Source organism: Microcaecilia unicolor, chromosome 9, assembly GCF_901765095.1.
Source record: "Microcaecilia unicolor chromosome 9, aMicUni1.1, whole genome shotgun sequence".
Classification (NCBI taxonomy): Eukaryota; Metazoa; Chordata; class Amphibia; order Gymnophiona; family Siphonopidae; genus Microcaecilia; species Microcaecilia unicolor.
The window spans coordinates 98925320-98942671 of NC_044039.1; the positions used below are offsets into that span (position 1 = coordinate 98925320).

At 42.9% G+C, this 17352-nt stretch overlaps 1 protein-coding gene across 2 annotated transcripts in view; it reads right to left on the minus strand.

Annotated features, from left to right (window-relative positions):
- MEIS2 (Meis homeobox 2) overlaps positions 1-17352 on the minus strand; it is a 521844-nt gene that overhangs the window by 174360 nt on the left and 330132 nt on the right. For both annotated transcript variants that reach the window (XM_030214758.1, XM_030214759.1), the window contains exon 9: positions 5251-5327. In XM_030214758.1, coding sequence (XP_030070618.1) covers positions 5251-5327 — 77 coding nt within the window. The remainder of the gene's footprint in view (positions 1-5250; positions 5328-17352) is intronic.

Genomic DNA, 17352 nt, shown 5'->3' on the forward strand with positions numbered 1-17352 from the left:
TAAATGAACCTGCTTTGATAAATATATTAAGGAAAGCTGTGAATAAAAGGCAGCAGCTTCTCATTTGTAAATACAACCTCCGGTACATGGAATTAGAATGATAAAATGGTGTTCCATGTAATTAAGTTTGTATAAGGCCTGAAATCCGTGCAAATACTCTCTCCAATTTCTGAAAGAACTGTCAGTTCAATTAATCTGAACATCAACCAAGAATATACTGAACAAAATTAACCTGCTGATAAAACTCTGGCCCAGTATTTTGATAAGTAATTCCTGTATCATTTCTTGGCCACTGTGATCATTTTATTTAATCTGCTCCTTCTTTCTTTTCTTGGTTATATTCTAAGCCATGTATAAGCGTCCTCACCATCACCACCAAAGCAGTAATCTATCAAGCACAAAGTAGAAGAAAACCAAAAGAGGCTATATTTTCCACAAGAAATATCAAAGTCACTAATGTTGCTATTAATGAAATTTTAAAAGACATAATAAACAGGAAGCTCTCCTGATACTAGTCGGATTCATAAGATAGTAACATACATGGTAATATGGTAAACAATGGCAGGAAAAAGACAAAAATGGACCATCAGGTCTGTCTAGTTGACAGAAATGCACATGTGTGTTCTTGCATGCAACCCAACTCAGCTTCCTCTCCTCACATTTTTTTAACTTGACCTTCCAACCCTGTTTCTACCTTTTCACATCCTCTCCAGCAAACCAAATAACCATTAGAGTGGTGGCCTTCACCACCTTCATTAATAGGGCAATTCAGGCATTACCATCTTTAGCTTTGTTTTTCCCAACATCATGACTTAAGGTAATACTCAAGCCCGCTTCCATAATAAATCCATTTTCCTCGTGTGCATTCAAATTTAGTTTTAACTATGGCTCCTCCATGTTGGTACTCTAGCTTTCTTGGAGATCTGAGGCAGTTATACCACTCCTGCTGCTCTGTGCAAGTTATCCAAATGCAGTGCCAATGCTTTTGGGTTATTACCGATGCTCCATGCATAGCTTGATGAATGCAGTGAATTCCTCAGGTAAGAACTCGCCTGGGACTGCATGAAAGACATTATAAAAAATGAGGTAGATTTTTAATTAGATGGGCTACACAGTTATGTGGATATTTTATCCACACGACATTAGGCAGATTTTTAGCCAGGCTATTCGTCTGAGCCTGAATGTTGAAAGTGCTGGCATACATTAATTTTATCCATATAAAGTTATTCCTGCTAATTCTGCATTCACAGTTGAATGCATAAGCTATAGAGAAAGCCACTGAAAATAGCCTATCTGCATAACTTTTCACCCTGACCCTGACTCTCCTCATATCTCACCCTATTTTAGCTGGATTAATTTTGATCATATAGAATAGCCAAAAATTGTCCGTATGCATGCTGGCAATTATTAGAAGAAAAGTACTTATATGGACAGGAGCTGCTGCCAACCATGCAAGTACATGTGAACACTGGGGCTCCTTTTCTATGCTGTGTTAAGCAGCCCTAGTGCAGGTTATACCACACAGTAGATGTTAGGATGTACCCACGCTAAAACCAACCAATGCAGTAAAAAAAAAAATCTTAGGTTGGATCATAGGGGAAAAGGGGCAGCAAGAGGGTATGGCTGGCCACAACAGCTAGTGCACGGGTCAGTGTTATGTGTTTGCTGTCACAACCGCCAAAAGCGTGACTGCACTTAATGTCACCTCAAGAGATATCGCTTAACACTACTGCCAGTCTGGTAATAAGGCCACTGACCAAACTAAAAATATACAGAAGCACGACAGCAGTTCCTCACCCTCCCGATCACCCTTTGCACTTCCTACCTTCTGATCCTTCCATGACCAGTACCATACCCACAAAACAGATTCAACCCCCCCCCCCAACAGCATAGACCAACTCCCCCCAATCTACACCATCTCCCAAACTCACCCTGATAGTCTGTTGACACGTGGCACCTTATAGACTAATCAATTTATTGAAGCATGAACTGTCGAGGACCAGAGTCCACTTTATCAATGGTAGGCTAGTAATACGAGATAGGAACAGTCCCCTTCACTCCTGCCCCATCTGGAACCAGGTTTCATAAAGGTGCTGGTGACCTCTAGTAGTAGTCTTGTGGTGTTTCTGCTAGGGGGTGGTCATCTTTTCATATATGGCAATTGCTCCTTATATGGAAGGATAAACCCTAGTGTGTGTAGAGGTAGGGGCTGTCGGCTCAGGGATGGTTAATTGGAGGGTGCTGCATTGTGGGGATGGGCGCTGTCTTGGGGGAAGGTACTGATTGGGAGGGGATCAGAAAGGGGGAAGTACTATGGAGATCGGAAGGAGAAGAGAGAAAGTGCTCAGGGAGATCAGAAGAGTGCTGAACCATCACCACAGCTCTATCATTGTTAAAAAAAACAACATTAGGGGCAGTACTTGGACCTGATGGATGCATCTATGCTATCTGCTGAGATACGCAATGCAGGCCCATGCGGTAGGTGTTTGCCCTGTGTGTTAAAAGCAGGCAAGATATTATTCCCCCGCCCCAGCCCCAGTCCCATTTACTGCACAGAGTTAATACTAACTGCACTTCAAGTTTTGCACTTGTGGATAATTCTATATTGGGATGCCTAATAAAAGCACTGGTTAATGCATCTAAGTCTATTTTATAAAGAGAATTAGGTGCCTACCTTTCTTTGTAGAATACTAATGTACGTAGCCACAAACATATTTACATTGAAGGTGATCACTTGCACCAACTCTATAACTGGTATAAATGCTTGCACATAAATGATATAATTATATATTTACATTTTACACACAAATTTATACACCCCACCCATGCAAATGCTTACCATCAAAGTAAATGCCATCAAATCATTTGTGTGCATAAGTGGCCACTTATGCATGTAAATGACTGAATACCACCATTTATGTGCCTTCCTGCCAGATAAAACTATTCAGGGACCCTTTTACTAAGGCGCGTAGATGCCTATCAGGGGCATTTTCAAAAGAGAAGGGCACCCATCTTCTGACAAAAATCGGGAGATGGGCATCCTTCTATCAGGGTCGCCCAAAACGGCATAATCGAAAGCCGATTTTAGGCGCCCTCAACTGCAGTCCGTCGAGGGGATGACCAAAGTTCACGGGGGCGTGTCGGAGGCGTAGCAAAGGTGGGAATGGGGCGTGCTTAAGAGAAGGCGTCCTCGGCCGATAATGGAAAAAAGAAGGGCATCCCTGACAAGTATTTGGTCGACTTTACTTGGTCCATTTTTTTTCACAACCAAGCCTCAAAAAGGTGCCCAAACTGACCAGATGACCACCGGAGGGAATCGGGGATGATGTCCCCTTACTCCCCCAGTGGTCACCAACCCTCTCCCACCCTAAAAAATAAAACTTAAAATTTTTTTTTTGCCAGCCTCTATGCCAGCCTCAAATGTCATACCCAGCTCCATCACAGCAGTATGCAGGTCCCTGGAGCAGTTTTAGTGGGTACTGCAGTGCACTTCAGGCAGGCGGATCCAGGCCCATCCCCCCCCCCCCGTTACACTTGTGCTGGTAAATGTAAGCCCTTCAAAACTCACCCGAAACCCACTGTACCCACATGTAGGTGCCCCCCTTCATCCCTTAGGGCTATGGTAGTGGTGTACAGTTGGGGGTACTGGATTTGGGGGGGGGGGGGTTGGGGGCTCATCAGCGAAGGTAAGGGAGCTATGCACCTGGGAGCAATTTGTGAAGTCCACTGCAGTGCCCTCTAGGGTGCCCGGTTGGTGTCCTGGCATGTCAGGGGGAGCAGTGCACTATGAATGCTGGCTCCTCCCATGACCAAATGCCATGGATTTAGTCATTTTTGAGATGGGCGTTCTCGCTTTCCATTATGGCTGAAAACCGGGGACGACCATCTCTAAGGTTGACCACCTCAACATTTAGGTCGACCATCTCTGAGGTCGACCTAAATGTTGGATTTGGGCGCCCCGACTGTATTATCAAAATGAAAGATGGACGCCCATCTTGTTTCGATAATACGGGTTTCCCCGCCCTTTCGCCGGGACGTCCTTAGAGATGGCTGCCCTTAGAGGTGGTCATCCCCATTCGATTATGCCCCTCTATGCGTGTCCAACATGCGTCAAATTGGCACTACTGCCCGGCTATCGCATGCCCAGGGTGGTAATTCCATTTTTGGTGTGCACTCAAAACATGCGGTAGAAAATATTTTCTATTTTCTACCACGGGGCGCTTACCTGGCGGATAATTGGCAGTTGGCATGCGCTGGACACTTACCGCCTGGTTAGCACGTGAGACCTTACTGTTACGTCAATAGGTGGCGTTAAGGTCTCAGGCCGAAAATGGATGGGCGCTGGTTATCCCTTTTTTTCAGGTGTGCTCAGGAAATGGACCAGCGCGTGTCTAAAACAGAAGCCTACACCAGCGCAGGCCACTTTTGGGTGTCCTTAGTAAAAGGGCCCGCAGTGTCTTATAGAATTACCCCAAGGTGCAGTAAGTACAAAAACCTACTGTACTGTCAATATTCTTACAACAAGAATTACTTTCACCAACAGGAGATCTCACCTTTGAAATAAGAGTCTTGATAATGGAATGTTAAACATTTTTCTAGGTAGGATTCACTATATTGCTCCTGTACAGAACAAAGTCAAGCATTTAACAAGGTGAATTTGTAAGAAAAGGAACCGGCGATATTCAGCCCGCAGGCCGGCTAAGTCCCATGATCAGCGCTAGGCCTGGATATTTGATGCCGGGCTGTTTCCAGTGACTGGTATTGAATATCCGGTGTGGTTTTTTTTGCCGATTTAAACTTAACTGGCCAAGTTAATATTCATCACTGGCCGGTTAAGTTTTAGTGGCCAAAGATAGGACTGCTATTTAGTCAGTCTTATTTAGCCGCTAAACTTAGCCAGCGAAGCTCTGAATGGCTGGCCGGTTATAGAGTGCGATATAGCTGGTTAGCCGCTATGGGCTAAGCGGTAATATTCAGTAGAGATAACCAGCTATTTAAGCGGCCAAGAATGCTGAATATCGGTCGAAAAGTGTCTAACATATCTGGGTATCTAAATACTAGATAAGCACCTTTTATGCAGCATCAGAGCAGCTGTCTTATTCATAGGCTTGTATTGAACAGGTGGTCTGTAAGCTTAATAAAAAATTAACCACATCATTGATAAAAGATGAGCTTAGAAAACTTACTTTAAGAAATTACACTTAAGCTGGTACTGAAAAGAGCAGGAACACAGATTTTAGGGTCACTTACCAGTTGTTTACTTGTAGAATTGTAAGTCCAGTGTCTTGGGCTAACTGTTTCTTCTGTTCTTCTGAAGGATAGGGATGCTAAATGAAACAAAGAGGCAGATTTTAGAAAGGACGTCCAAATCAGAATAGAGACATCCAGGTCGGGACGTCTACAGTTCTGCTAGTATTTGAGAAAAGAAGCTGCCAAGGGGTACCCCAGTTGGTCAAGTGAGGTGAGACAGGACTGATCCCCTCCACTCCCACCCCAGAAGGGGACTTTTTTGAACCCATGGCTTGACTGGGGATCAGAGGGGGGATTGCTCTTGTCTCACTACACTGGACCACAAGGGATAATCCCAGTATTGTTCCTGGGGGGGGGGGGGGGGGGGGCTGGGCCTATCACTGAGTGCTGTGGGGGTGGTGGGTTATGATTGATGGGGGTATGGTCTTGGAAGGCTGGACTGTTGGGGGTTATAATTGGTGGGGGGTACGGTACTGGAGGGCTGGATTGTTGTGGATTATCTCATTTGTGGGGGATAAGGTCTTGTAGGGCTGGATTGTTGGGGGTTATCATTGGTGGGGGGTATGCTCTTAGGAGGGTAGCCTATTTGGGGGTTATGAGCAGTGGGGGGTATGTTTATGGGAGGGTTAGGATGTATCATTGGGCTTGTGAAGGAAACAGAAGGAGGGATCTGTTTGAGGGGGGGAAAGGGAGAATGTAGGTTTGGAATCTATCATTTGATTCTGGGGGACTGGGAGGGGGAAAATAGAATCAGGAGGAGGGGTTTTAGGTTTGAGGAGGCTCAGAGCATGGGGTAAAGGGTGCAGGTGTGCTTGTGGTTCCCAGGTTATACCTGGGTGTTTTACATGCCAGGCCTGATAGAACAGATGGACCCAAACTATCTGACCAGGCATGCAATGCCATGCTCCTACGGTAAGCGCTTGCTCTGTTCAGGAAATGCAGGGTAGATGCTGGGCATGACTCTTGCATTTACCATACAAGATTTGCATTTACTGCACTTTACGTTTTGCAGTTGAGATGCGGTAAGAGCAAAACTTGTCACACATAGGTAAAAGGGCTCCTTAGATGACTCAGGGAGCAGATATAAATCTCTGCTTCCATATTTACATACATAGACTTTCATTCCCCTGCTGAAATGGGGAATTAATGTTTATTTTGTGACCCAATGCAGTCCTCCAAAAACATGCCCAGACCGTGCCATATGGACATTCTTCAGTTTTAGACACTGAATTTCTATCCTGGTTTTATAAAAGTGGGATTTAAATGTTCATGAATTATGAACATATAAATGCCAGTTTTGGGGCAACTAACACTAAATAAGCCCCAAAGAGACAAAACATTTTAAAAAGCTAGTCAGAAGCAGCAGTGGATGAATAAATACATATTTAAATTCAACATTTTTCATCTCCTTGATTACTTAGCTAAGCATCATGTGATCTCCCTTGTATCACCTCTACCACTCAGCACAACATACCCTGTGATGCAATTTTCTGCATTATGGACTCGATTCTATTTATGGCACCTGAAAAATTGGCTCAGAAAATATGTCCACCTAGGCGTATTCTGTAAACCACGCCTAGATTTAAGCATAGTTTATAGAATACATTTAGCCAATTTATAGAATACACAGAGTGGCCATGCCTGCACCTAACTCTAGGAGTGCACATCTACACCAAGTAAAACTTGGTGGAAATACTGGTGTCTGAGGCTGAAATACTAAACCTCATTTCAAATATAAAGGATTTCACTATTTTCCTCCTTTTTGTGAACTCTGGTGACACAAGATGTTTATAGAGATTTCCACTATTATTATTATTTGGTTTTGGATTTAATTGCTCACCTTGGGTTTATTCACTTTATTCAAAAATTGAGAGTTCTGTTTGGAGAGTAATTCATGTTGTATAGAGCTTTCAAGTGAGCCGTTTTTTGGTGGCCTGACTCACTGAAGTACTGCTCGGCTGTAGGTACAGCCTATACTGAATGCTCCTTGAACTCTTATAACATTATTTTATATTATATTCTTCTTGTGGATTTCTCTGTAGACATCCGGGATATTCACATTTTTTCAGGATTGACTTGTTTATTATATCATATATTTTTGTCTCTTCCTTGGTATTTTTGTTACTTGTTTGAGTTAGGCACAAAGCAGGTGAATTCTATAACTATGTGCGTAGCATTCAGGAATGCCCATAGTCCACCCATTCCACACCCCCTTTTTAGTAGCATGCATTAGAACTTACACACACCACTTCACAGAATATGCCTAGCAAGTTGTGCGTGTAAATTCTAATTAATGCCAATTAGTGTCAATAATTGCTTAAGTGGCAATTATCAGTGTTGACTGGCTTGTTAAGTAACTACATTTGCATATGCAAATACGACTGGATTTGCATGTGCAATTTCAGGGGTCCTTTTACAAAGGCGCACTGAAAATGGCTTGCGGGTAGTATAGGCTCGGGCTTTGGGCGGTGCCGATCCATTTTTTAGCACGCCTGTAAAAAAGGCCTTTTTAAAATTTTTGCCAAAAATGGACGTGTGGCAAAATGAAAATTGCCATGCGTCCATTTTGGGTCTGAGACCTTACCGCCAGCCATTGACCTAGTGGTAAAGACTCACGCGGTAACCAGGCAGTAATGACCTAGGCACGCCAAATGCCACTTGGCGTGCGCCCATTATGCGCACCCAAAATAAAAAATATTTTTCAGACGCGCATATCAGACACGCACCAAAATGAAATTACAGCAAGAGCCACATGGTAGTCGGTGGTAATTCTATTTTGGCGCATGTTGAGCACGCATAGATGCTTACATGGCTTAGTAAAAGGGCCCCTCAGTCACGCTATATAGAATCTGGGGGTATGTTTTATACTATGTGCTGCAATATAAGTGCCCTATATTAAAATAACATCAGAGAGCATACATTTTCAAACTATCTAAAAGGTCTAGTGAGAAAAGAAAGAAGAATAGCAGCATGTTTTTTTTCCTTAAAGTGTTGCATTTTATATAAGTGTGGGTGATTGTTTCTTATTGTTTTTGTACACTATCTAATGTAAAAAGAAAAGAAGGAACCTGCATTACAGTGAAGCTGTACAAGTACTTAAGAGACATTGAAGTAAACAGGAGCTACAGTGCAAATAAGCCATTCAAATCTACAGAGACCGTGGTTCTGAAGCAAAGGAGATGGCAGCAGGAGGTATGACGGTAGATTTTAGATAGTATGTGGAGAGGGAGATTCACAAGTCCAGGTCAAGATGTGGAAAATTCCCAAAGTATTTTATAAGAGGCTTTACCAAATGTAGAGCTTTGTATAAAACAGGTGCAGAACTGCACATGCAAATCTTTCCATGTACAGAGAGAGCAGTGATTTGTGTGAAAGCTATATGTAGGGAAAACAAACACTGAAACCCCCCACCTCTCCTCCCCCCCTCCCCATACACATACATAGACAGGGGAGCAGCTTTCTAAAAACTACATTGGAATGTTTTGTCATTATATCAGATTTTTCAATCAGGACCATGGATAGCATATACAACGGTGGGAGGGAGCGGTGAGGAATATTAGAGGTATGGAAGTTCATTTGGATTTTTCTGTTTAGCATTAGGCTAGACCAGGGGTTCTCAACCCAGTCCTCAGGATGCACACAGACAGTCAAGCTTTTAGAATACCTACTATGAATATGGATAACATGAGGAAGGACCTAGCGAAGTTCGAAGAATATTCCAGAATTTGACAGCTAAGATTTAATGCTAAAAAAAAAGCTGTGTCATGGATTTGGGCTACAAAACCCCAAGGGAGCAGTATGGTTTAGGGGGTGACATTGGGGATGATTGTACGTATAATCTTAAGGTGGCCAAGGACAACGGCAAAAGCCAGAAAGAGGTGCACAGGGAGAGAAATGGCCAGCAGGAAAAAGGAGGTGATAATTCCTCTGTATATGTCTCTGGTGAGATCTCATTTAGAGTACTGTGTACAACTCTGGAGCCTGCATCTTCAAAAAGATAAAAAGAGGATGGTCTATGGAGGATTGTTTCGCATCATACTGTGAGAAGCAGAGAATAAAATTCAGTGTGTATCATGCGAGAAGGTATCTCCATTTTGTGCACCAGATCTTTACAATCAGAATTGCTCAAAAATAACTCATTGACCCCTGACGCAGGTGCAGTGCGCTGAAACTCGGCCCGTGTCGGGTCATTGATAAAGATGGTGTTTAAGCTACATTATTAAAATATCTGTGTTCCTATTTTGAAGGCTCTTAGTGCTTTTTTTTCTGCTGTTCTGAACTTTGTTTTGTAGTTTGTACCCTCTCTGTGTGTGCTTTTGGTCATCAAAAATGGCCCAGCATTGAATCTCCAGGCTCAGCACTGATCGTGGCACCTAGCCTGCTTCCCATGGGCTGAATATCTGCCAGAATATGTATACTTTGGAAAAAATGCAGGAGGAGAGGAGATATGATAGAGATGTTAAAACTCTGTGCCATAAATGCTCAAGAGGCGGGTCTCACTCAATCGAAAGCTCTGGAATGAGGGGGCATAGGATGAAGGTGAAAGGGGACAGACTAGGGAGTAACCTAAGGAAATACTTCTTCACAAGAAAGGGTGGTGAATGAGTGGAATGGGAGGTGAAGACTATCTGAATTTAAGAAAGCTTGTGACAAGTACATAGGATCTTTAAGGGAGAGGAAGGGATGGCATGGATAGAGGAGCATACAACTTTGTAAAAGTTAGTTTTTGATTAAATATTACACCCAAGATCCTAATTTCTCAGAGAGAGGCAGTAGAAGCCCTTAAATAGATGGGGTGAAGGTATTTGACAATATTGGTTAGGAAAATGAATAGCCTTGCATTTGGTAACATTCAGAAGTAACGTGGTTTTCTAGCAAGGAACTGACCTGGCTGAGGCAAGAATTAATTGGTGATCAGTAGAATCAAATGAATAAGAATAAATAAGTACAATAATTATTGCCATACTGGGAAAGACCAAAGGTCCATCAAGCCCAGCATCCTGTTTCAACAGTGGCCAATCCAGGTCACAAATACCTGGCAAGATCCCAAAAAGTACAAAACATTTTATACTGCTTATCCCAGAAATAGTGGATTTCCCCAAGTCCATTTAATAATGGTCTATGGACTTTTTCCTGTAGGAAGCCATCCAAACCTTTTCAAAACTCTGCTAAGCTAACCACCTTTACCACATTCTGTGGCAACAAACTCCAGAGTTTAATTACACGTTGAGTGAAGAAATAATTTCTCTGATTCATTTTAAATTTACTACATTGTAGCTTCATTGCATGCCCCCTAGTCCTAGTATTTTTGGAAAGCGTGAACAGACACTCACATCTACCCGTTCAACTCCACTCATTATTTTATAGACCTCTATCATATCTCCCCTCACCCCACCTTTCTCCAAGCTGAAGAGCCCTAGCCGCTTTAGCCTTTCCTCATAGGAAAGTCGTCCCATCCCCTTTATCATTTTCGTCGCCCTGCTCTGCACCTTTTCTAATTCCACTAAATCTTTTTTGAGATGCGGTGACCAGAATTGAACACAATATTCGAGGTGCGGTCACACCATGGAGCGATACAAAGGCATTATAACATTCTCAGTTTTGTTTTCCATTCCTTTTCTAAAAATACCTAATATTCTATTTGCTTTCTTAGCTGAAGCAGCACACTGAGCAGAAGGTTTCAACGTATTATCAAAGACGACACCTAGATCCCTTTTCTTGGTCTGTGACTCCTTGTGGAGCCTTGCATGACGTAGCTATAATTTGGGTTCCTCTTTCCCACATGCATCACTTTGCACTTGCTCACATTAAACGTCATCTGCCATTTAGACACCCAGTCTCCCAGTCTTGTAAGGTCCTCTTGTAATTTTTCACAATCCTCCCGCGATTTAACAACTTTGAATAACTTTGTGTCGTCAGCAAATTTAATTACCTCACTAGTTACTCCCATCTCTAGGTCATTTATAAATATGTTAAAAAGCAGTGGTCTCAGCACAGACCCCTGGGGAACCCCACTAACTACCCTTCTCCATCGAGAATACTGACCATTTAACCCTACTTTCTGTTTTCTATCTTTTAACCAGTTTTAATCGACAACAGAACACTATCTCCTATCCCATGACTCTCCAATTTCCTCTGGAGTCTTTCATTAGGTATTTTGTCAAACGCCTTCTGGAAATCGAGATACACAATATCAACCAGCTCATCTTTATCCACATGTTTGTTCACCCCTTCAAAGACGAATCATATCTATTTGTTCAACTCCACTCATTGTTTTATAGACCTCTATCATATCTCCGCTTTAGCCTTTCCTCATATTCAAACAATTTGAATATTGTCTGCATAGCAATATGGGCTGCAGGCATGAGTTTGAATTAATGTAATGGGGGGGGAGGGTAGGAAAAGATTAAATAATAACGGAGCCAAAATAGAACCCTGGGGAACCCCAATGGAAACTGTGTATGAGAGGGTATTGTTATTATGAGCAGTTAGATAAGTCGGTTTGAAACCAAGTCAGAGCTGTGGATGCAATTCCAATAGCAGCCAACCTTTTTAAAATAAAATCATGATCAACTAAATCGAATGCCCGGTAATAAATCTAAAGAGACTACAACCACCGAAGATTTGTGATATAAAAACAGTTTGCATTTCAATTTTAAAAAGTGCATAAGAGGGTCTCTATGCTATGTGCTGGTCTGAACCCAGCTTGTCTCAGATGAAGGACCCATATTTTGTCTGAAAATGTTGAAAGTTGACTGAAAACCAATTGTCCAAGAGTTTAGAAAAAAGAGATATGATAGAAATAGGATGATAACTCAGTGGTTCCCATGGATCTAAGTCTGTGAACTAAACCAAACTTTAGACTGTGTTGAATGTAATGTGGCTACAATTGGTGTTAGTTCTAATTGGCACTAATTAGCAGCTACGCACGCAACTGCTGTTAGTTGGGATTCTGTCAATTGCACACACAAAATCCACAGCTCATACTTGCAAGGGGTGGATCAGGGGTGTGCCTAACACTTATGCGCACATCTTATAGAATACTGGAATTTACATGCCTAACTGCTTACATTTAAGTATGAGTATTTACACCAGCCATTGAGTTAGCATAAATGCTTGCACCTAAAGTTAGGCATGGAAATTCAGACCTTCTGCCAGTATTCTATAGCGGCAATTGCTTGTGAAGTTCCCAATATAGAATTTGTGCTTAGCATGCATCATCCCAGTACTTTGGGATGATGAACGCTAACTTTGGGCGAATCTACAGAGAATTACCCTCAGTCTCTAGGATTCTATATATGGCGCCTGAAAATCTGTGTGGAAACCAAAGTGTATTCTATAACAATGCGCATAACTTAAATTGGTTAACTAGCTAATCAGCGCTGTTAATTGGATGTTAAAGAATTATCAGTATTAATTGGCATTGAGATTTATGCGCATAACACTCTAAGTGTATTCTATATCATGGTGTGCCTAAATTCTAAGACACATAGTTCAAAAAGGGGCATGTCCATGGGACATTTCTAAAATCGATGCACATTATTACAGAATACACCCAATCTGCACCTATTTAGGCGATGAAATTTACACCAAGTAAAACATGGCCTAAATAGACGCAACAAATTTGGTCATGTGGCGAGCTACTTGGCGTATTCTATATACTGTGTGGAAATTTCAGTCTATTCTATAAAAGTTAGGTGTACTTCAGAGAATATGGCTAGGCATCATTTTTTTGTGCACAGATTTTTCAGGCACCGTATATAGAATCTAGCCCAGTGTGTCCTAAAGTTTAAGTAATCGTATCCACATAAAAAGAACACTGTGACATAAAGTATAGTTGAAGAAGAACTAGACAAATGAAGACACACCTTATTGAATATAAATCTAAGATTGTTACAGGCAAAGTTACAGCTCCATTAGTGGCATATTGGCAAAGAGAGACACATCAATTGACTGATGCTCATTGGTTTATTTTGGATCATGTCCCAGAACGTAGGGGAAGTGATAGACAAGCTATTTTAGCTTTGTGGGAACAATGCTGGATTTTGAGTTGCAATCTTTTTAGCCCGTGAACTAAATGAAGAGAGTGAATGGTTCAGTATTTTATAATGTAGACATGTTGGCAGTATCTGAAAGTGTTTGTGGCTCTTACCTTTTCATTGCAATATATATAATTTTTGCATAGGGATGGAGTGGGATGGATCTCATTTAAAGAATTTTTATTGCATATGTGATGTTTTATTTTCTTACATACTGCCTGCAAGCTATTGAAGTGGTACAGTAGGTATTTTTATGTCACTGGAGGGCTCACAATCTAGGTTTGTACCTGAGGCAATAGTGGGTTAAGTGACTTGCCCAAGATCATAAGGAACTGCAGGGGTATTTGAACCAGGCTCCCCTGATTCTCAGCCCACTGCTCTAAACATTAGGCTACTCCTCCCCTCCTTTTCATGTCATTTACGCAGATTAATGTTTCCCCATTCTAGTTATGCAGGTCTTTATTTAAACAGAGGAGCACAGCTTTTGTGAGCATTGTGTGTTGACTATGACACTGGAGAGATTGAACTATTAAATTAGGAGCCACGAAGCAGCTGTATTTCAATGAAACCTAAGCCCTTCGGATTTGGATATTACATTTAAATGAGCCTGCTTTTTAGCTGCATAGGAAATTTTGCAAAAAATGGTGGACTATTCTAATGGACTATGGGACCAGTGATTGAATGAGGGAATTTTTACAGCAGTTTGTATACTGCATTATTTGAATTCATGTTCTGAGGCCCACTAGTATTATTAATTAGAGTGCTTCATTTCTACTTGTGGTTGCTTATTGCTGCTTATAATGGGGAGTGAATTATTGGTAGTATTGGATATTTCAAAGTCATGGCCAAGGCAACTCTAAACCTGATTATTTCACCCAAAGTTGTGATTCAAAATCACTTCTGGTCAAATAATAAAAATAATCACATCCTAAATTGAAAAAGAAAACCATGGCTCAGAGGTTCTATAAATCTTAAGAAAACCAAAAATATTAACTTTACAAGTTTTAGGCTGGAATCCTCTTCAAATTGTGTAAGATATTATAAGTTTTGTTACAACTTGTTTTCCTTTCCTGATACAGAGTCACTCTTTTAATGTTGCCAACATAGAAACAGAGAAAATGACTAACAGGCTTATTTTCGAAAGAGAAGGACGCCCCATCTTTCAACACAAATCAGAAGATGGGCGTCCTTCTCCCAGGGTCGCCCAAATCGGCATAATCGAAAGCTGATTTTTGGCATCCTCAACTGCTTTCCGTCGTGGGGATGACCAAGTTCCCGGGGGCGTGTTAGAAGCATAGCGAAGCGGGACTGGGGTATGGTTAACACATGGGCGTCCTCGGCGGATAATGTAAAAAAGAAGGGCGTCCCTGATAAGCTCTTGGCTGACTTGGTCCATTTTTCTTGCGACCAAGCCTCAAAAAGGTGCCCACAACTGACCAGATGACCACCGGAGGGAATCGGGGATGACCTCCCCTTACTCCTCCAGTGGTGACTAACCCCTCCCACCCTAAAATAAATATTTAAAAATATTTTTTGCCATCCTCTATGCCAGCCTCAAATGTCATACCCAGCTCCCTGACAGCTCCCTGCAGGTCCCTGGAGCAGTTTTAGTGGGTACTGCAGTGCACTTCAGGCAGGCGCACCCAGGCCCATTCCCCTCTAACTGTTTTACACTGTGCTGGTAATGTGAGCCCTTCAAAACCCACCACAAAACCCACTGTACCCACATCTAGGTGCCCCCCTTCACCCCTTAGGGCTATGGTAGTGTTGTATAATTGTGGGTAGTAGGTTTGGGGGGCCTCAGCACCCAAGGTAAGGGAGCAATGCACCTGGGAGCAATTTCTGAAGTCCACTGCAGTGCCCCCTAGGGTGCCCGGTTGGTGTCCTGGCATGTCAGGGGGACCAGTGCACTATGAATGCTGGCTCCTCCCTTGACCAAATGGCTTGCATTTGGTCAGTTCTGAGATGGGCATCCTTGGTTTCCATTATCGCTGAAAACCGGGGATGACATCTCTAAGGACAACCATCTCTAAGTTCGACCTAAATGTTGAGATATGGAGTCCCCGACCTTATTATCAAAATGAAAGATGGACGCCCATCTTGTTTCGATAATACAGGTTTCCCGCCCCTTCCCAAGGACGTCCTGCGAGGACGCCCTCAGGAAATCCTGGGCACCCCCATTCGATTATGCCCCTCCACATGGCCCATCTAGTCTACCCATCCATGCCATCTAATATCCCCTTCCTTTCCTTATCCCAAGCTTTCTTGAACTTCAGGATAACAGTCTTAGGGCCCTGTTTACTGAGCAGCATTATAGGCGCGTTAACATTTTAACGCAAGTTAACCATGTGCATGCATTAACCATGTACGTGTCTACAATATCCCTATAGGTGCCTAAATGTTAGCGCATGCGCTAAGTGTAGGTGCACTAAAAACACTAACGCACATTTGTAAACAGGGCCCTTAGTCTCCACCACCTCCACCGGGAGGTCAATTCCACATATTTGCCACCTTTTAATGAAGAATTATTTCTTTATGTGCCACCCTAGTCTGTCCCCTTCACCTTCATCTTATAGCCTGCATTCCAGAGCTTCATTCAATTGAAAGAGGCTCGCCTCCGGTGCATTTATGCCACAGAGGTGTTTAAATGTCTCTATCATATCTCCCCTCTTCCACCTTCCTCCAAAGTATACATAGTCTGTCCCCATACATTTCTATGATGAACACCACTAGTTGATTATGACCACTTACCTCTGGATTGACTCCATTTTGTTTACATCTTTTTGAAGGTGCAATCTCTAGAATTGCACACAGTACTCTAAATGAGATCTCATCAGAGACCTCATCTGGAACTGGCCTAAAGGAAGCTACTGAGCATGCCTCCACTATGACTGCAACTTAGACCCAAGAGAAGTACTAATGCTCATTTACACTTTGGTCATTACACTGCCTTACTTAAAAATAGTAAAAATAGTAAAAATAATAATAATTACACAGTCTAACGTCATAGAAGTTAATGGGAGAGAGAGAGAGAATGAAAACAATCTTTTGTTCTTAGTTGGGAAATACTACCATAATTACAGGGCCAGAATGAGGGCAGCGTGACAGGGTTTGTCCAGGTGCGTATTTTACGACAGGGCTGCTGAGAGACTGGGCCGGGCCCAGGTCAAGGCCGCCTCTGGGGCCACGCCCCTGCCGCCCCCCACCGAGGTCATTGTCGTCGCCGCCCCCCCTCCAACTCCGGACCGGGCCCCCCTGAATTAAAATCATAGCGCCTTACCTCGACCTCGCTCCGTGTGAAAGAAGCGCAGCAGTGGCAGCCTGCAGATCGCCTCCCTTCGGGCCTTCCCTCCCTGTGTCCCGCCCTCGCGCAAGTCACGTCAGATGAGGGCGGGACACAGGGAGGGAAGGTCCGAAGGGAGGCGATCTGCAGACTGCCACTGCTGCGCTTCTTTCACACAGAGCAAGGTCGAGGTGAGGCGCTATGATTTTAATTCAGGGGGGCCCGGTCCGGTGGTGGATGGAGGGGGCGGGTGGAGAGGACTGCGGTGCTTGGCCCCCCCTTGGAGGCCCGGGCCCAGGGAATATTGTCCCCCCTGCCCCCCTCTCGGCGGCCCTGATTTTAAATAGCTATTGTGATGCTGATTTATAGGGAGAAGATTGGAGCAGTGGTCAGAGTGAGAATTTTCTGTTGCATGCCCTAAGTGCCAAAATATGTTGTTCTCATGCTACATAATTAGTAGAAAGTTAAAGAAGATGCAACAGAGAAGTAAAGGAAAGATTACATATATGAAGAAATTCATAAAATTAGATCAGCTTGTACTCAAATGCCTTATCAACAGCACTGTTCATTAAGGAAAACTGTCCTTTCAGAAACAACGCATGCTTTCTTTATCCTACTAGGATAGGATGCCTTGAGAATTCAGAAATAATTGTACCAGGGGTGGGCAAACTGCAGCCCACCATTGAATTTTATGCGGCCCCTACACAGAAACTATCATTAACCAGAGTTTTAGTGATTTTAAATGCTACGGGGCCCTTTGACCAAGCTGCAGGAAAAATG